Source organism: Mastomys coucha, unplaced genomic scaffold (genome assembly GCF_008632895.1).
Source record: "Mastomys coucha isolate ucsf_1 unplaced genomic scaffold, UCSF_Mcou_1 pScaffold22, whole genome shotgun sequence".
NCBI lineage: Eukaryota > Metazoa > Chordata > Mammalia > Rodentia > Muridae > Mastomys > Mastomys coucha.
This window is the reverse complement of record NW_022196905.1, coordinates 65,326,974-65,343,130: the sequence shown is the minus strand read 5'-3', so window position 1 is coordinate 65,343,130 and position 16,157 is coordinate 65,326,974. Positions and strand designations below refer to the sequence as shown.

The following is a 16,157-nucleotide window of genomic DNA, read 5'->3' as shown; positions in this document are numbered from 1 at the left end:
AAAAAAAAAAAAAAAAAAAAGTTGTGTTAATTGTGTTAATTGTGAGAGGAATAAAATGGTTATATATTTGTTCCAGCACTACCATTTGTTGAGAAGAAAATTTCTCCTGTAATTTGCCTTTGTTTTTGTCAAAGATGAGCTGATTTTATTTGCATGAGCCCAGTTCTGGGCTCTTTGTTCTAGTTTATTATGTTTCTGTTCTTTCATCAGTACCACGTGGTCTTGATAACTATAGTCTTATAGTGAGTCTTGAGTCAGCACATGTTAATCCTTTAGCTTTGTTCCTCCTCAATATTATGTTGAGTATTTTTGAGCTGGGGTACCTTGTAATCCAGGCTAGTCTTGACCTTGCTATCTAAGAACTCATACAGAGTTGAGGCTGACTTTCATCTGAGTGCTGGGGTTGCAGTGGTGTGCCACCATGCTTGGCTTTTGGTGAGGACTTGGAATTGTGTGGAATATAGATGAAGTTGGGAAGAAATGTGACTTTAAAGTTGAAGTATATAACTTTCTGTTTTTAAACATGGAATCTTCATTTAAACCCTTCAGTTTTCTTGTCAGCATTTTGTAGGTTTTTTTTAAAAGTAATATCATTCAGTTATACAGTTAGATTTATACCCATTTTATTTTTCTGTGTACCATTGTAAATAAGTTTCATGTCCCAGTTACTCACTGATACTCTTTTGCAACTTTGTGCAACTTTATGCAATGTGTATGTCAACTTTATATTCTGTATTTACTATAATTGCTTATTTCTAAGTGCTTAATTTTTACCTAATAGAAGCTAGTGTAGTTAGCATACTTGTTTTAGATACCCTTAAAGAGTCTATAATGCTTTTACTTTATGTTTTATCTTGCAGGGAATGTCTGGGGAAGCATGAGGTGAGTTATTGGTATAATCTTTAAGTTTAGCTTGTAATCTTTATCACTTTTGTCCGAGAGATGTTAGAAATAGCTTGTTGTCTCTCAGTGTTATAAAGAATGCATATTTAAAAACAATTTACATTGCTTTTATGTGAGAATTAGCTTCTGTGTATTCACTATAGAATCATATCAGATTTCTATTTCAATAATAGGTTTTCTTTCTGACATCGATTTTTAGAGGAATGTTATAACAGGTGTTTAATTTTCATATATTATTAATGGAAACATGTTAGATCATTGTGAAAGTTGATCTCAAATTATTCATTTTGGAAATGTAAGTGTAGAAAGTTTTGTGTATAGATGTGTGTTGTGCAAGTTGGCTGTTTTTTATTTTCATTTTTAAGGTGAGCCCACTACCATGCCATGCTGTAGGACCCTATTCTTGCAAGAGACTTTGTGGAAGAATGTTGCACTGTCAGAATCATACGTGTATGAAAGAATGCCACAAAGTGACTGAAGTTGATGGCTCTACTGGCAAAAATAAGGTAACATCCTTAGGACAGAAGCGTGTATACTGACTGTATCCTTGAAACACTTCAAAAATGATACCACAAGTATCTTAACATCTGCAGTAGATGCTATCCACTTTCTTTTTTGAGACATTATTCTCACCGGCCTGGAACTCACCAAGTAGTCTATAGACTGGCTACCTAGAGGATTCCCAGGGGTCTGTCTGTCTCTGCTTCCCCAGTGGTGGGATTCTAAGCATGGGTCACTGTGCCTAGCTTTTTATGTTGGTTCTAGGGCTTGAACTCAAGGCCAGCTTCATCTACACATAGGTTTCAGGCTAGCCACAGCAACATAAGACCAAGCAAAACACAAAGACAAATTGTTTAGAGAAGAATATTTTTTTAATAATTTGAAATGTTCTTTTTAAATTCTAAATACCAAAGATAGCTTTGATTTTTTTTTTTGAAAAGGGATTTATTTTTTTAAAATTATTCATGTATATATTTCTGAGTGTGGATATGTTTCTAAGTGGGTATGTTCTCACTGAATCCCCCCAAAAAGTATTGGATTCCCTGTGGCTGGAGTTACACATTGTTGTGAACTGCCTAGTGTGGGTCCCGGAGACTGAACTGATTCTCTAGAAGAGCAGGAAGTGCTCTTCCTCGCTGAGCTGTCTTTCTAGCCCCTGGTCACGTAGAATTCACTGATAGCATTGTTCTAATCATGACTTCATTTAGGACATCGTAAAAGATTCTTGACCTTTAAGTCTTTGTGTCTGTATCTGTAGCTGTTTTACAAACTTTATTTTAATATGACATTTGAAAATAATTTATGACAGTTAAAATCTTTAACCTTCTTTGATAGAGTCTAACCTTCTTTAATAGACTCTAATCTCAGTTATATGACTACATCATTAGAGCAGAGGAAAGTGAATTGTTAAGCTATATTGAGGTATACTTTTGAGTATAACTAAACTTTATATTTCAACAGTATATTATTTCTATAGTTTAGTGATGATTGTATTTGTTGGGTTAGAATGCATTGATAATTTTTTATTTGATGTTTTTGATGTTGTTGGTTATTTCTAGAAAGCAGTTTGCAGTTTTAGTAGGGATACTTTGTATGGCCAGAAATGTTGCACAGGTGAGGTAGATTGACTTGAAATTTATAGGCATAAGCATTTAAATGATACTAATCCTATTAACAGTCTTGTTATTTTTATCGTGGTTGATTTTTAAGATTAAGAACAGGTACCATTTTATTAATAGAGTCCATATTTTTGTATGCATATATGTCTGCACAAACCAGAGGTCAACATCAGACATTCTTCTCCATCATTCTTCACATTGTTGTTTTGGGACAGGGTATCTCATTGAACTGGGTAACTTTGCAGTTGGCTAGACCAACTGGTCCGCAAGCTCCAGGGCTCCTCCTGTCTCTGCCTTCCGGGTTAGTACAGGTGTATACCGCCATATCTGGCTTTTACATCTGTTGGGGGGATTCTGGTCCCTGCAGTTAGGCAGTAAGCATTGCACCTACTGAATAGTCTCTCCAGCCCTATTAATTGTACTTCTGGGGCTTACAGAAGTACTTTGTTCTAGTGGGGTACCTACCTTTTGTAACCTCAGTATGTGGAAGTGTTAGGTACCGATGCTTTATTTCCTGGTTACTTTTCAGGCTGGTCCAGAGTGCCTTCACTGTGAAGAAGGCTGTTCTAAGTCACGGCCTGCGGGTTGTCCTCACCCTTGTGTTTTGCCATGTCACCCTGGAAAATGCCCTCCTTGTGTCCAGATGCTTAGAATAAAATGTCACTGCAAGATTACAAGTCTGTATGTGGAATGTAGGTAAGTAGACAGAAGGATACTTGTTTTACTATGATTATTAAGAGACGTCTCTGGAAGACTCCTCTATAATATTTAGACAACATCGTGTCTGGCTGAGATGCTGCTGGTGCGGTTTTTAGCAGGGTCTTGAAAGGAGGAGGCGCAGTGTCACCTTCCAGTGCCTCACTCTGACGTCAGCCAGCCAGACTCTGCTTTTTGGGGGTTTATAGAAGATTGGCTAGGTAAAAAGTTACATCACTGCTTTCAGAAATATGAGTACCCCTATGGTAGGGCATTTAAATGATGGTGTGTAAACCTAGAAATCTTTTGGATAGAAATTTGACTTGTTGATAGTTGCTTAGGTATCTCTCTTTTTCTCTATTAGGTTTTTCTCTCTTTTTCTTTGAGATAGGGTCTCTTTCTCTTTGGGTAGTCCTGGGTGTCTTAGAACTTGCTTTGTAGACCAGGCTAGTCACAAACTCTTAAGACGTCTACCTGTCTCTGTGTCCTGAGTGCTAGGATTAATGGAGTGTAACACCATTGCCTGGCTTTTTTGTTTTGTTTCTATTTTTTGACTTATGTTTTTGAAAGGTAGATATGTATTATTATAAAAAATTCTTGTTATAGAATTTATCATAGTGGGATCTGCTTTGTTTATTTTCTTTACCTAAAATGTACATTATATAGAGGGGGGAAAATACCATTGTCTTCTTGATAGATCTAACGTAATTTACCATTTATACCTGTCACTTTTAGTTTAGGCTTCTGGAAATTAAGGCTTGCAGGAGTGTCTTCAGATTAGTTTTTGTCTCCTTTGGGATTGTTTCTATCTGGTTTTCAGTATTTTCCAGATTTTTGGAATAGTAAGAACTCATGGTTAATTTTGGAAGTGCTTATTTTGCTTAGAAATTACTTGATATATTTTTAAGTTTAGCTTTGTAATAGTTTTTCAAAGTAGTTGCATATAATTTTTAGAAATCTATTTTTTTTTGTTATTCTTGTTTTATTTTCTCTCAGAATTTTTTTTTTTAATTATTTGTGTATGTGTGTGTGCATTGTACACCATGATGCACGTGGAGGTCAAATGACAACTTCAGAGTCAGTTCTTTCCTTCTACCTCTGAGTGGGCTCTGGGATCGAGCTCAGGTTGTCAGGTTGTGCAGCACGTACCTTACCTGCTGAGCCATGGCACCAGCCCCATGGTGACTGAGTGGAGGAGGGTAGTTGTTACTGAGACGTAATTTAAACGTTCTAAGGAGATAAAAGGAAGATGCCTTTATGAGTATGATTGAAATTGTGACCCCTTAGAAAACATATGAAAAACTGGATTTGGGTTTGAGTGTCATCAAACGTTTCCTATTTCTAGAAAAATAACCACAGCTGATGTAAGTGAAAAGAACCTCCTCAGTTGTTGCAAGAACCAGTGCCCCAAAGAGGTAAGCCACAGCTGTTGTTAGGTCAGGCTCTTTGGACACCGATGCTCGGGGCTCTCTCCTTGTCGTCGGCTGCTCTGGTCACGACGAGGAGAAATGAGCTGTATGTAAATGCTAAGCAAAATGCCCCTTTCTGTTCATTCAGGGACTTAGGACTGGAAGGGACCCTTGGGAGGGATTTTTTTTTTCTTTTTTGAGAACAGTGCTAAAGCTAGCTTATGAATTTTATTATTTTATTTTATTTATTTATTTTGTTTATTATCTTCTTAATGTCTAAAATAGTATTCAAAATAAAGATTTAAAACTGTGTCACAGGCAGCTAGATGGTAGATTATTAAAAACAAAAACAAGAGGTGCATTTGTACACATGAATATGTTTGATTTTTTTAAAAGTAAACTATGAAGGTCCAGTATAAAAGAAAAAGAGAACGAGAAACAGTAACTATGTGGGGGTGTGGAGGTGTGGATCATGAGTGAGGATAGGATCTTGTTCTTTGTTTTGGTGCTGTATAAGTTCACAGCTTCCATTTCACATCCTAATTCTGTTTATAAGTCAATTAAACTATATAGACTTTAGGTATGATTAATTTGGGTGTATGATGTTTTATTTGAAGGTTTTAAAAATAATAATGTTTTCAAAATAAAATTTCACCTGTAGGCTTATATTTTTCAAAACCTACTTTAATAAGGATTCTTAAACACTTTAACCTTCCTTATAGCCTACCAACCAAAGGTAGGGGAGGAAAACCATATATGTACATAGCATATATGTATTATTTAGCACAGGAAGTCAGTATTCTATTATTCTATCTCATTAAAAGCAACAACCAAAGTTAAAAAAGAACCCAAAGCATTGATGCTATCTCAAAAGTGTATCAGAGTCTTGACCTGCATTTCTTTCTATTCTAAATGTTACCACCACTTTATATTTTTAAAAATTTTACTGGGTTACAGGGGGTGTTTGTATGCCATGGTGGCAGCTCTGTGGCATTGGTCTCTTCCTTTAAGTACTAACTCAGCTTGTGAGGCTCAGTCATCAAGCCTTGGCAGCTTGACCTGCTGAACGATGTCACTGTCCCCTATGGTCGCCTTTCACTCACAGCTTTGGCTGAGGGTATGTGTGGCTATATATCGCCTACTGTTTTAGAAAGCACATACTTTTGTGATTTCCTTATTATGTTTGTCCATTTATTTTATCATATGAGTACTCTATAGTTTATGGATAAATATTTGGGTTATTTCTAGTTTGGAATTGTTACCAAAAACCACTCGCTGCTTTTGTGTGAACAGATTCCTGTAGGCACAGAGGAATCATGAAATTCCTTGCCCACAGGGAATGTTTAATTTCAACTTCAATGAAGCATATTGAATTTATTTCCAAAACGGATGTACCAATTTATAACCAGTGAATTTTCCAATTATGGAAAGTTATCAGGTTTTCCTACTTTCATTATGCAAAAGATTCTATTGTTGCCCCTCCCCCCCCCTTTTTTTTGGCATCTTATGATTTTACTCCTGATCAGTGGTGAGTGAGTGTCTCTTCAGCATTGTGGCCTCACTTTGCCTTTGGATGTTTGGTAGACATACCAGCACAGTGTACTAGTGAGCACGTTTTACTTCTAGTTGCAAGCTACAGAACTAACTTGGAGTCACTTATAGTTATACATATAAAGAAGGTATCTTAAAGAGGTCATTGGGCATTGGTATACAGAGTTTAAGAAGTGGCTCACAGCCAGACATTCAGAAAGGTAGGATCTCTGCAGCCTGACAGAATTGGCTTCTTCAGTGAAATGACTATTCTGCCTCCTCTTCCTGACTGGCCGACCTTGGGTCAAAGGACTCTGTCAAAGACTATCTTCAACATCCAGGGTCAACCGAAGTGGGGCATAGAGTTAGTGAGTGACTCGGGCTGTCAAATGCTCCCTGAGGGGGTAGCAAAAACACTTTTGGCTGGCAAGAGACTCCTTGGAGGTTGGTGAAAAAAAATACAAAGTGGGGAAAAGTCACATACACACACACACACACACACACACACACACATACACACGCACATGCACACATGCACATGCACACGCACATGCACACAAACACACACATATACACACACGCACATGCACACACATACACACACGCACATACGCACGCACGCACATGCACACAAACACATATACACACACACGCACATGCACACACACATGCACACACACATAAACACACACACATAAACACAAACGCACACTCATATACACACACTGAGTAGATGAAGCAAGCTTCAAAAAACTCCAATAGCTTCACACATGCACACATATACGCATACATATATACATATATACACATACATGCATACATTGACACATTGTGTGCATGAGCCAAGTTCTAACCACATTCCATATATACACAGGTATGCATTTTGTGGTTGAATGGAGCAAAGCTCCAACAAGCAAGCTCTAACTTTAGTTTTTCTTCTACAGCTTATGTCTTAGCAAAATCTTTCAAGAAGTACAAAAAAATCACAATGTGGCTACTTTCTATTTTTCTTCTAGTTAATGATTATAATGCATGTACGTAAGATAAAAACACATTCCCAAATACTCTCACATGAGTAAACATTTTACATATTACAAGTGAAAAAAACAGATTTTCCCAAGAACCCACATACATTTATAACTAAGCAACTTGTTATAGATTAACAAAGTGCAACCAAGCAAGGTAAGATTCTCAGCCAGTTTCTCTTACTGGCAGGCTTTAATTTGCAGTTATGAAGAAAGGATCAATTATTTTTATTATTTATCTTAAGTAATCTTACTGAAAAATTTTAAAAGAATCACAAATCTAAACTTCTCTATAAAAATCAGCCATTTCTACTTTAAATCTTCAGGGTATGCATTTATTCATTAACAGTTTTTTATTAAATCATATCAGGAAGCTGAGGGCAAAAATGGGCACAAGAACTTAGTCATCATCTTGATTATTAGCCCAGCCTTAACAAGAAAGGCGTAACAGTTGGTACTAGTTGGGCTACCATTGTTCTTGTTCCCTGACCTCGAAAAATCCCTAGCTCAGCTAGTAAGAGTAGGCCATTGACAAAACAACCTAACTTCACTAACAGTCTACATCCTTAACTTCTAAGGATGGTGGTCATTGCTGACTACGTACGTCTCTTAAGTTTTTTTTCTGAGGGTGGCAGATGAATCATTAATCTGTTCCAGCAGTGATGCTTGAAAAAGATCAATCACTGTTGTTATTAGTGGCAAAGAGGGGCTGGAAAACCCCTTAGAATCCTCATATAACTCATAGGTTAGGAGGGACGCGAAGGCAACAAGCAGAGCAGAGCTCCACAGCAATATGAAGTCCTCAGGTTCCTGTCTCTCTGAGGCACACCCATCTTGATTATCTAACTGGTAGTTCTAAAGCTGTTTGTTGTTCCTCTTGCACAGGCCCTAAGGACTTGTCTTGGCATAGGCAGTTACAGACCTAGGGCAGGAAGCTGGAGTAGCTAACAAAGCCATGACTATGACATCAGCTGTTGAAGTGGAGATTGAGAATATTAAAAAACTCTAATAATAATATTTTATGTAAATAATTGTAAAAGAAATAGGGGAACTGGCCCTACTTCATGATTCCTGTCAGTTCTTACTGGGGAAGGCAAGAGCATTGCAGACTGATAGATCAGCTGTCAAGGTCAAATAAAGAATTTGAGGGAGATATGTATAGTTTGGGGTCAGAGCAGGAGACTTGCATGCTGTCAGTAGAGTTCTGAGAAGTGTGAGGACTTTGAGGATCAGGAAGATGTGATATAGGTTCAGTGCTTCCCACCTTTTCATTAATCTCCAGTGCATCGCAGGAGTGTGCAGTGGCGAGTGCAGGGCCACACTGGAGTTAAGATTCCTTCAGTGGGTTTTCTCTTATGCTCCTTCGAATTTAGAATCACTGTCTCAAATTGAAGTATGATATGTGAATAAAAGAATGTTTCATGTGAAGACTTCCAGGATAGAAAGATAGTAAGTGGTTAAAAATAAGGAACAGCTAAACATCATGGCAATTATTGAGTTGTCTTGACCACCTATATAGTATATGTTAATGCAGTTATAAACTGTTTTAGAGTGAAAGGCTAAGCAATTGTGACAGTGACAAGAAAGCTTCCTTTCTTATCTCACGATAATGTAAGGAAGAGGTGGCGTTCCTGGGCTCCATGTGTTCACTCAGTTATCTAAGTTAGCCAAGTTAGCCAGGTACCTTCCCTTTTTCACACATGGTTTCCACTACTGCTCCAGGTCTCATCATTTATAGGACTTATGGAAAAACATAAATCCATTTCTGAGTGCTTTAAGGCATATATTACTTATATTGATTTTCCTTCATTGGTTTAGTCACCTGGCTGTAATGACAATGTGTTACTGTGACAGTAACATCTACTCTTGAAGGTAGAGCTTAAAAATATTAAAATTTTCTAATAAAAATAGCTTGAAAAAGTAATTATAATAATCTGCCAAAAGAAAAAAATGTTGAAGGGCCAGTTCATCTGTTATTCAGGATTAGTTGGCACTGTGTGTTGGATTCTGTGAAAACAAGCATTAGTGAGGAAAGGAAGGCAGAGGATGACCACAGTGTAAATGACCAATTGCTTTTTGTCATGTTAGCTTCCTTGTGGCCATAGATGCAGAGAGATATGTCATCCTGGTGAATGCCCCTTTAATTGCAACCAGAAGGTAAAACTTAGATGCCCTTGTAAAAGAATAAAACGGGTAAGTATTTTAAATGATAGAATTACTATGTGTGTTGATAGTTTTTGGCTTTAATTTTAAGGTTTCTTAAAGAATCTTTTTATTATACTTAAACCAAACCTAGTTTTGTTTCTGTAAATTCTCATTTAAAAAAAAAAAATCAGTCCAATTTTCTGTAACTTAACAATAGAAGAAAGATGATTTTCTGTTGAATCAAGCTCAAGACCCTATTGTTGGAGTAGTACTAGTGAGTTCTAAATTGAAGTCTTTGAGCAAGGGGCTGCTATGAGGGATAACATGAGTTTCATGGATTAAGAAGTGGTCTGGATGTAGAGGCTCACAGACATCTATTGATCTGAGTACAGGGTCCCCAGTGAAGGAGTTAGAGAAAGGATCAATGGAGCAGAGGGGTTTGCAGCCCCTTAGGATGAACAACTATGAACTAACTACTACCCTCAGAGCTCCCAGGCTCTCAACCACCAACCAAGGACCGCACATGGAGGGGTCTGATTGTTCTGGCAGCATGTGTATAGTAGAGGATTGCAATTTGATCATTAATAGGAGGAGAAGAGCTCGGCCCTGTGAAAGTTCTGTGCCCCAGTGTAGGGGAATGCCAGGGACAATAAGTGGGAGAGGGTAGGGTGGCAGGCATGGGGAGGGGGGAGACAACAGGGGTTTGTTTTTGTTGTTTTTGTTTGTTTCTTTGTTTTTTTGGAGGGGAAACTAGGAATGGAGAAATTTACATGTAAATAAAGAAAATATCTAATAAGAAAAAAAAAAGAAGTGGTCTGGAATTAGGCTTGTCCTTTTATATGAAGGTTTTTATTTGCTATTAGTATTTTCCTTTGAAAATAATTAATTGAAAAGACTTTTAGTCACAACCTCATAAAATAATACAGAAACCCAGAAGAATAATTGTAAGATTGAAAAGTTATTGGAAGAATAGACAGTGAAAGCCTAAGGATGAGCAAGATATTCAAAAGAGTTAAGAGGGGAGAGAGAGAGAGAGAGAGAGAGAGAGAGAGAGAGAGAGAAAAGAGAGGGAGGGAGAGAGAGGGAGGGAGCACGTGAGAGAGAGAGAGAGCGCTCTTCACACAGTTCTCATCTCCCCTGACTTCAGACTGGCAGTGTACACTGCTTGGATGAGCTCTTTTGTTTGCCTTGGCCAACCATGCTGTACTTACCAAGTGTCTCATGCTCTGTCACGTTCTTGTGGTTATTTCCTAATTGCTTTCTCTTTGCATTAATTCTTCATTCTTCCATGCAACAGACATTTGTTTAAGTTCTTTTTTATGCGGCTCTTATATTTCCTTTATTTCTATAATTTTCACTATTTTTCCTATAGTAGGTAAGTTCACTATTTAAATTTGTGTTTAGTTTATATTTAAATTGACCATATTTACATGAAAATATTTGCCAAGCTGTTTTTAATCTGGACAGCTCTTCAGTTTTGTGAGATATCATGTCTTGTCCAAGTGTAGTTTCCCACCCATTACTACTTAGGCAGTGAAGGATTTTTACAGGAACTTTAAAAAATGTTAATAAGTTGAAAGAAAGGTATATAACTCTTCAGGACAACTCTAGACTTTGACTGTTGGGGTAGCAACACTAAATGCACGTATTTTAGTAAGGCAGCTAAAGGTGCTGAGGTGCTGTGTCTATCTATATCTGTATAGATAGATAGATAGATATGAGAATGATATTTTTTAAAGTACAAAGAAAATAAAGGAGTAAATATTTGAACCAAGATACACAATGTTTAGTAAATATAGCATATTTGTAACCTTTAGCTGTTAGGTGATTTTGCTGTTATACAGTAGTGATTTGAAAGAAAAATTGACTAAGTTTTTCAATTTTGGCTATTTATAGGAATTGCCTTGCAATAAAATACGTGAAAATCAGGTTTCAATTGAATGTGATGCAACGTGCAAGGAGATGAAGCGGAAAGCATCTGAGGTGCTGTCTCATTGGAGTACTTACTTATGGGCTAAGGGCCTTTTCTCTGTTTGTCCTGATTCTTTATATGCTTATTAAAACCATTTGTGCTTATATTGTAAAGGCTACTTGTATAGGTCCGTTCTGAGCTCCAAGGTAGTTTTACTGCTTGCTGTGTGTCTATTCTTTTTGTCTTTTACACCAGTTAGTGTATTTGCCTTGGCCTTAGCGAATTGTTTCCATAGTACAGTAGCCTCTGGAAAATTAGGCTAAAGCACATGACATAAGGTCTGGGCGTGCTCTATAGTGTGAGACGTCCTTAGTGTTGACTCTGCCTGCTACACTCACCAGGCCACAAATAATTGGCTTTATTGATTCACAGTCTTGCCTTCCAGACACTCCTTTGAAGGAAGTGATCAGTTTCTACTCTAGGAAAATGTGGTATAAATAATTGATTTTAGATTCTTAATATGGTAGCTTAAAAGGAAAAGTTAAAAGTGTTTTAGTTACAGATTCCTAATGGCTTGAATTGTGATATAATCTCATATAGCTGGTAAAAGGAAATGTTTAAATTATAACAAGTATACACAAATATATAAATTATATTAACCACCATGAGTCTATAGATGGACCTTGGTAAGATTTGCCAATATAACATTTGCGTTTCTCCATGGGCTTTCCAATGTGAGATTTCTAGAAGTTGCTATGGATTAGGAGAACCCGGGTGAGAAGATGCCAAAAATCTACAAAGCTTTTATATGTGGTTGTTAATTTACCTTTAAATGTAGATTAAAGAAGCAGAAGCCAGCGCTGCTCTGGAAGAAGAAAGACGGAGACAGCAGGTACCTACCTCAGAGATGGGCAGACTTGTCCAGTCTGCAGTGTGGGTGGCCTTGGGTGACCAAATACAGCGCAGCACCAAGTTTATTCTGTATACCAAAATTCTCTTGAATTATTCTGATTTGTCTGTTGACAAATGCTACTTTATATTAAATTAAATCCACTGATAGATGGTCTTTTAGTGTATCTATGACTACAGTAAATGTGTATGTTAATGAAAATGTCTATTTTTTTCAATCCAACTATTTTGTGTAGAGAGTATGTGTTTACTTTAGTCAATTACTGTGTACTGTGGTACACTGTTATATCATCATTGTATAGGAACTTAGTGCTTACCAAAGGATAAAAGATGACATTTGACAGTGACTGACACCCCAGGTTATCCTCTTTTACAGTCTGTTTTTATTCTTCCTAAAGTAATCATTTGCATTAAAACATGAAGCATTTTCCCTTAAAGAATATTTACTGTATCTTATAAAGGGACATGTGCAGAAGAGTCATATTTGATAAAGAAAAGAATCTAATTGAGGCAATGTTTTTTCTTTACTTATTTGGATTTCTATGCTATAAGCCATTGATTCTTATTTTCTACATTATAAAAAGGCTAAAATTGTATGTGGAACATCTTTGCATTTGCAAGAAGGTGCTCTTGGGGTATAAAATAGTGTTAAGATCAAAGCTGTTGTCTATTACATGTTTAGTATCAAAGACAGGCTTACAGTATGAGAGGATGGCTTTATTGTACTCAGATCTGTGTGCTTACTAACTACACTCTAGCATTAGTTGGGTATAGTCAATAATGGATGAGAAGTTTTTTGTTGTTTAAATCAAATTAATAATTTATTATACTGTTACCATCAAAACCCTTCTCAAATTGTTTTACTTCTATTTAAATAAAGAGTTGCAGATCAGTGTTTTCTTTGACAGTAATACAAATGAAACTGTTTTGCTTCAGGCTGAACTGGAGGCTTTTGAAAACAGACTGAAGGGCCGTCGGAAGAAGAGCAGGAAACGAGATGAAGTGGCGGTGGAGCTCTCGCCTTGGCAGAAGTATAAGTTCTACCTCCTTCCAGTGTGTGCAGTTGTGGTGGCAGTGCTTGTGTGGTACATCTTCCATGGTGTGAATTAATGATCCTTTAATCTTCTGACATACCTCAGACTGGAGTTACATAAATGTTGACTTTCAGACATTAGGAAACATGCATTGTAGCGTATGATCCACATTCACTTTCCTCACTATGTTCTTGTCTGGCTGTAGGTAGGACAGAATGTTTAGTGTCATCTGAGTCAGTGTCCCTGGGGCAGTGAGACACTGTCTACAGTCAGCATGACTGCAGCTGTAAAACAAGTGTCGCTGTGCCTCTGTGTATTAAGTTAGTCTTTCTCATCAGATATGTCTATGTTCAAAGGTAAAACTGAGCCATATGTGCAGCAACAGTGATTTCTCTGGTCACTTACTGGGTACTTTTCTTGATCATGTAACTTTCTACTTTTTTAAAGAAATGATTCTGTAAAAGAATCTTAAATTCTAACAGGAAGCTTTATAATTAGATTTCAGGTTAGTTTATCAGGAATTTTTATTGGTCATTGAAGCAAATTTTACACTACATATTCTTCAGAAAATATAAACAAGTGCCAGACTAGGTTCCTTTTAGGAGGTTGGTTTTTTTCTTTTTTCTTTTTGGTACAAGAAGCTTTAACTGATGTTGGCATGTTTTGTAAAACTTGTGTGTATCTTTTTATGATAATAATAAAGGAAAACTAATATTTATGAGCAATATGTGCCGAGCACAGGGCTTGTGGGCTTTATGTACTTGATTCCATTTTTTTTTACTGTAATTCTTGATATATTACAGCTGAGAATAATCCATTTTGTGAAATCAAACTGATAGAGAAATAATAAGCCAAATTCCATAGATTTATAAGCCATCTAAAGTAGTTTTGCTATTTAATTTTATGATTGTTTTCATTAAAAATTTTCATACCAAATTTGTGATAAAGGATATTTATTATTATTTAAGACACTCAGGAGTTCCTGATTTTAGATTATAGACATTAGTATTGATGGGCAAAACTCTAGTGAGGATGCAGAACACAGAACCACTGCGTGTGGTGGATGCACAATTTAAACATCACTCCAGAGGAAGAGGTAAATCTGCATATGAGAGCAAGCAAAGAGTAGATTCACAGAAAATGAGTGTGGTTTCATGTGATAAGTGGTACTGAAGAAAGTAAGAAATGGGGCTGGAGGACAGCTCACAGGTCAAAGCAGGACTCAGATGTGATTCCTGGCACGCGTGTGAACATTCTCCAGCTCCCTGCATCTTCAGGACACATACAACTGGTGTACAGACAAAACACGTGCACACATAAAACAAAAGTAAATAAACTTGTATTGAACAACAACAGTAGTATAGAGAGTGATAGAAAGGTGGAAGTGCATCAGTTCCCTTAGGTGAGAAAGTCCCTCAGAGAGGGATATTTAAGCTGTGACCTGAAGGACGCCATCGCAAGACTGAGGGGAAACTTCACGAAAAGAGACAGCAGTAAGTACAAAGTCATTAAATTTGGGACTTAATGTGTTTGGGCAGGGCTGAAGGTCAGAAAGAAGGGCTGGGAAATGAGAAAGTTAAATTTAATCTGAGAAGGGGCAAAGTCTAGGCCAGTCCTGGGTAAGAGACTAAGCTAAGGAATGGGGTTTTATTCTAGTTGGAGTGGACAGCATTGAACAGTTTTTAGGCAAGGAAGAGACCTTTGTTTTGGTTTTTGCAGTTGCTGGCTGCATGGAGAATGAGATCTACAGGGGGTGGTTCAGGAGTGGGGCTTGGGGGACAGAGGGGAGACAGCAAGCAGTCCAGGCTGCAAGCACTTGAGACTCTAGCGACTGGCATGAAGATGTTGCCAAAGTTTCTGTCTGAGAAGAATGGAGAAATGCAAGGAGGAAGTGAGGACCTTCCTCAAGGACAAAAAATTCAAGAAATAGAATGCTGTCCTTTTTGATTATGGTATTAGATAACAAAATAAGGAATGAGAAAGTTAACCAGTAGTCACCAGGAATTAGAGGGAAACTGTTCATCTTATTCTCCTACTTTTACCTTGTGACATTAACACCACGTAAAGAAGTTAAGTTTTCTGGTTAAATTTGTGGACTATTTATAGTGGAAGTTTTGAGATATGGTTCAGTATAGACACATCCATCTCCAACACCTAGTGTTTGCATTTCTACTGCTTCCACTCTTCCCATGGAGTACAGCTTGATCTCAGGCAGCAGTCATCCATACTGAAACTGGCAAAGGAGCTTTACTGAAGCACAGCATCGACTATGTTTACTTTTTGTAAAGAAGTTTCTTAATTCTTGAATTTCATGGCTATTAACATTAAGGATTTTAAACACAGGTAAGCATTCTCTGGACATGTGTAGAATTTTAATATCAACTGTCCAGACTATTTCGTTTCCTTTCAAGAAATACATGTTTGATATAGCTTCTCATCTCACCTCCGATGTTCTTTAGTGATGCTCACAGAGTTCTTTGTTTTTCTGAGTCCCTGGTACAGTGAATAGTCCTCTTCACTCCAACTGTGTGCATGGCTTGTTGTGGCTTCCTCCACCTAAGCAGACAGCAAAGTGATGAGCAAGGTTAACATACAGTAGGAGAAATGGCCCCTTTTTAAGAGAGAAGCACAATACTGAAAGTGACTTTCTCAGCTTCAGGCCTTTTATAGTCACAATTATTAAAAAACTTTAAAATACTCCTGTGTCCAGGGCATGGTGGGAAATGAGAATTATACCATCACCCAGGAAGCTGAGAAAGGAGGGTTATGAGGTCTAGACTAGGCTGGCCTACAAGACGGTGTTTCAAAAAACTAGAATTGCAGCGGGAGTCAACATTTGTGGGCTGCTAGATAAGGGTGGTAAGGGACTTATGCTCTTGTTAGTCTTCCTATTCTGGGATTGGAAAGTAAGGCAGATGGATAAGCTCTGGAGCCCAAGATGACACAAGAGCTTTCTTCTGTCCTGTGGAAGTTGC

The 16,157-nt window shown here is 37.4% G+C and overlaps 1 protein-coding gene across 5 annotated transcripts in view; it reads left to right on the top strand.

The window, feature by feature from the left end:
- The window catches only part of Nfxl1 (nuclear transcription factor, X-box binding like 1), a 43,420-nt gene extending 29,302 nt beyond the window's left edge, over positions 1–14,118 (top strand). For all 5 annotated transcript variants that reach the window (XM_031342607.1, XM_031342606.1, XM_031342608.1 and 2 more), the window contains exons 16-23: positions 861–882; positions 1,269–1,409; positions 3,052–3,218; positions 4,564–4,633; positions 9,271–9,375; positions 11,224–11,310; positions 12,078–12,131; positions 13,085–14,118. In XM_031342607.1, the coding sequence (XP_031198467.1) occupies positions 861–882; positions 1,269–1,409; positions 3,052–3,218; positions 4,564–4,633; positions 9,271–9,375; positions 11,224–11,310; positions 12,078–12,131; positions 13,085–13,258 (820 nt within the window). In that variant the 3' untranslated portion in view covers positions 13,259–14,118. The remainder of the gene's footprint in view (positions 1–860; positions 883–1,268; positions 1,410–3,051; positions 3,219–4,563; positions 4,634–9,270; positions 9,376–11,223; positions 11,311–12,077; positions 12,132–13,084) is intronic.
- Positions 14,119–16,157: the final 2,039 nt, after the last annotated feature.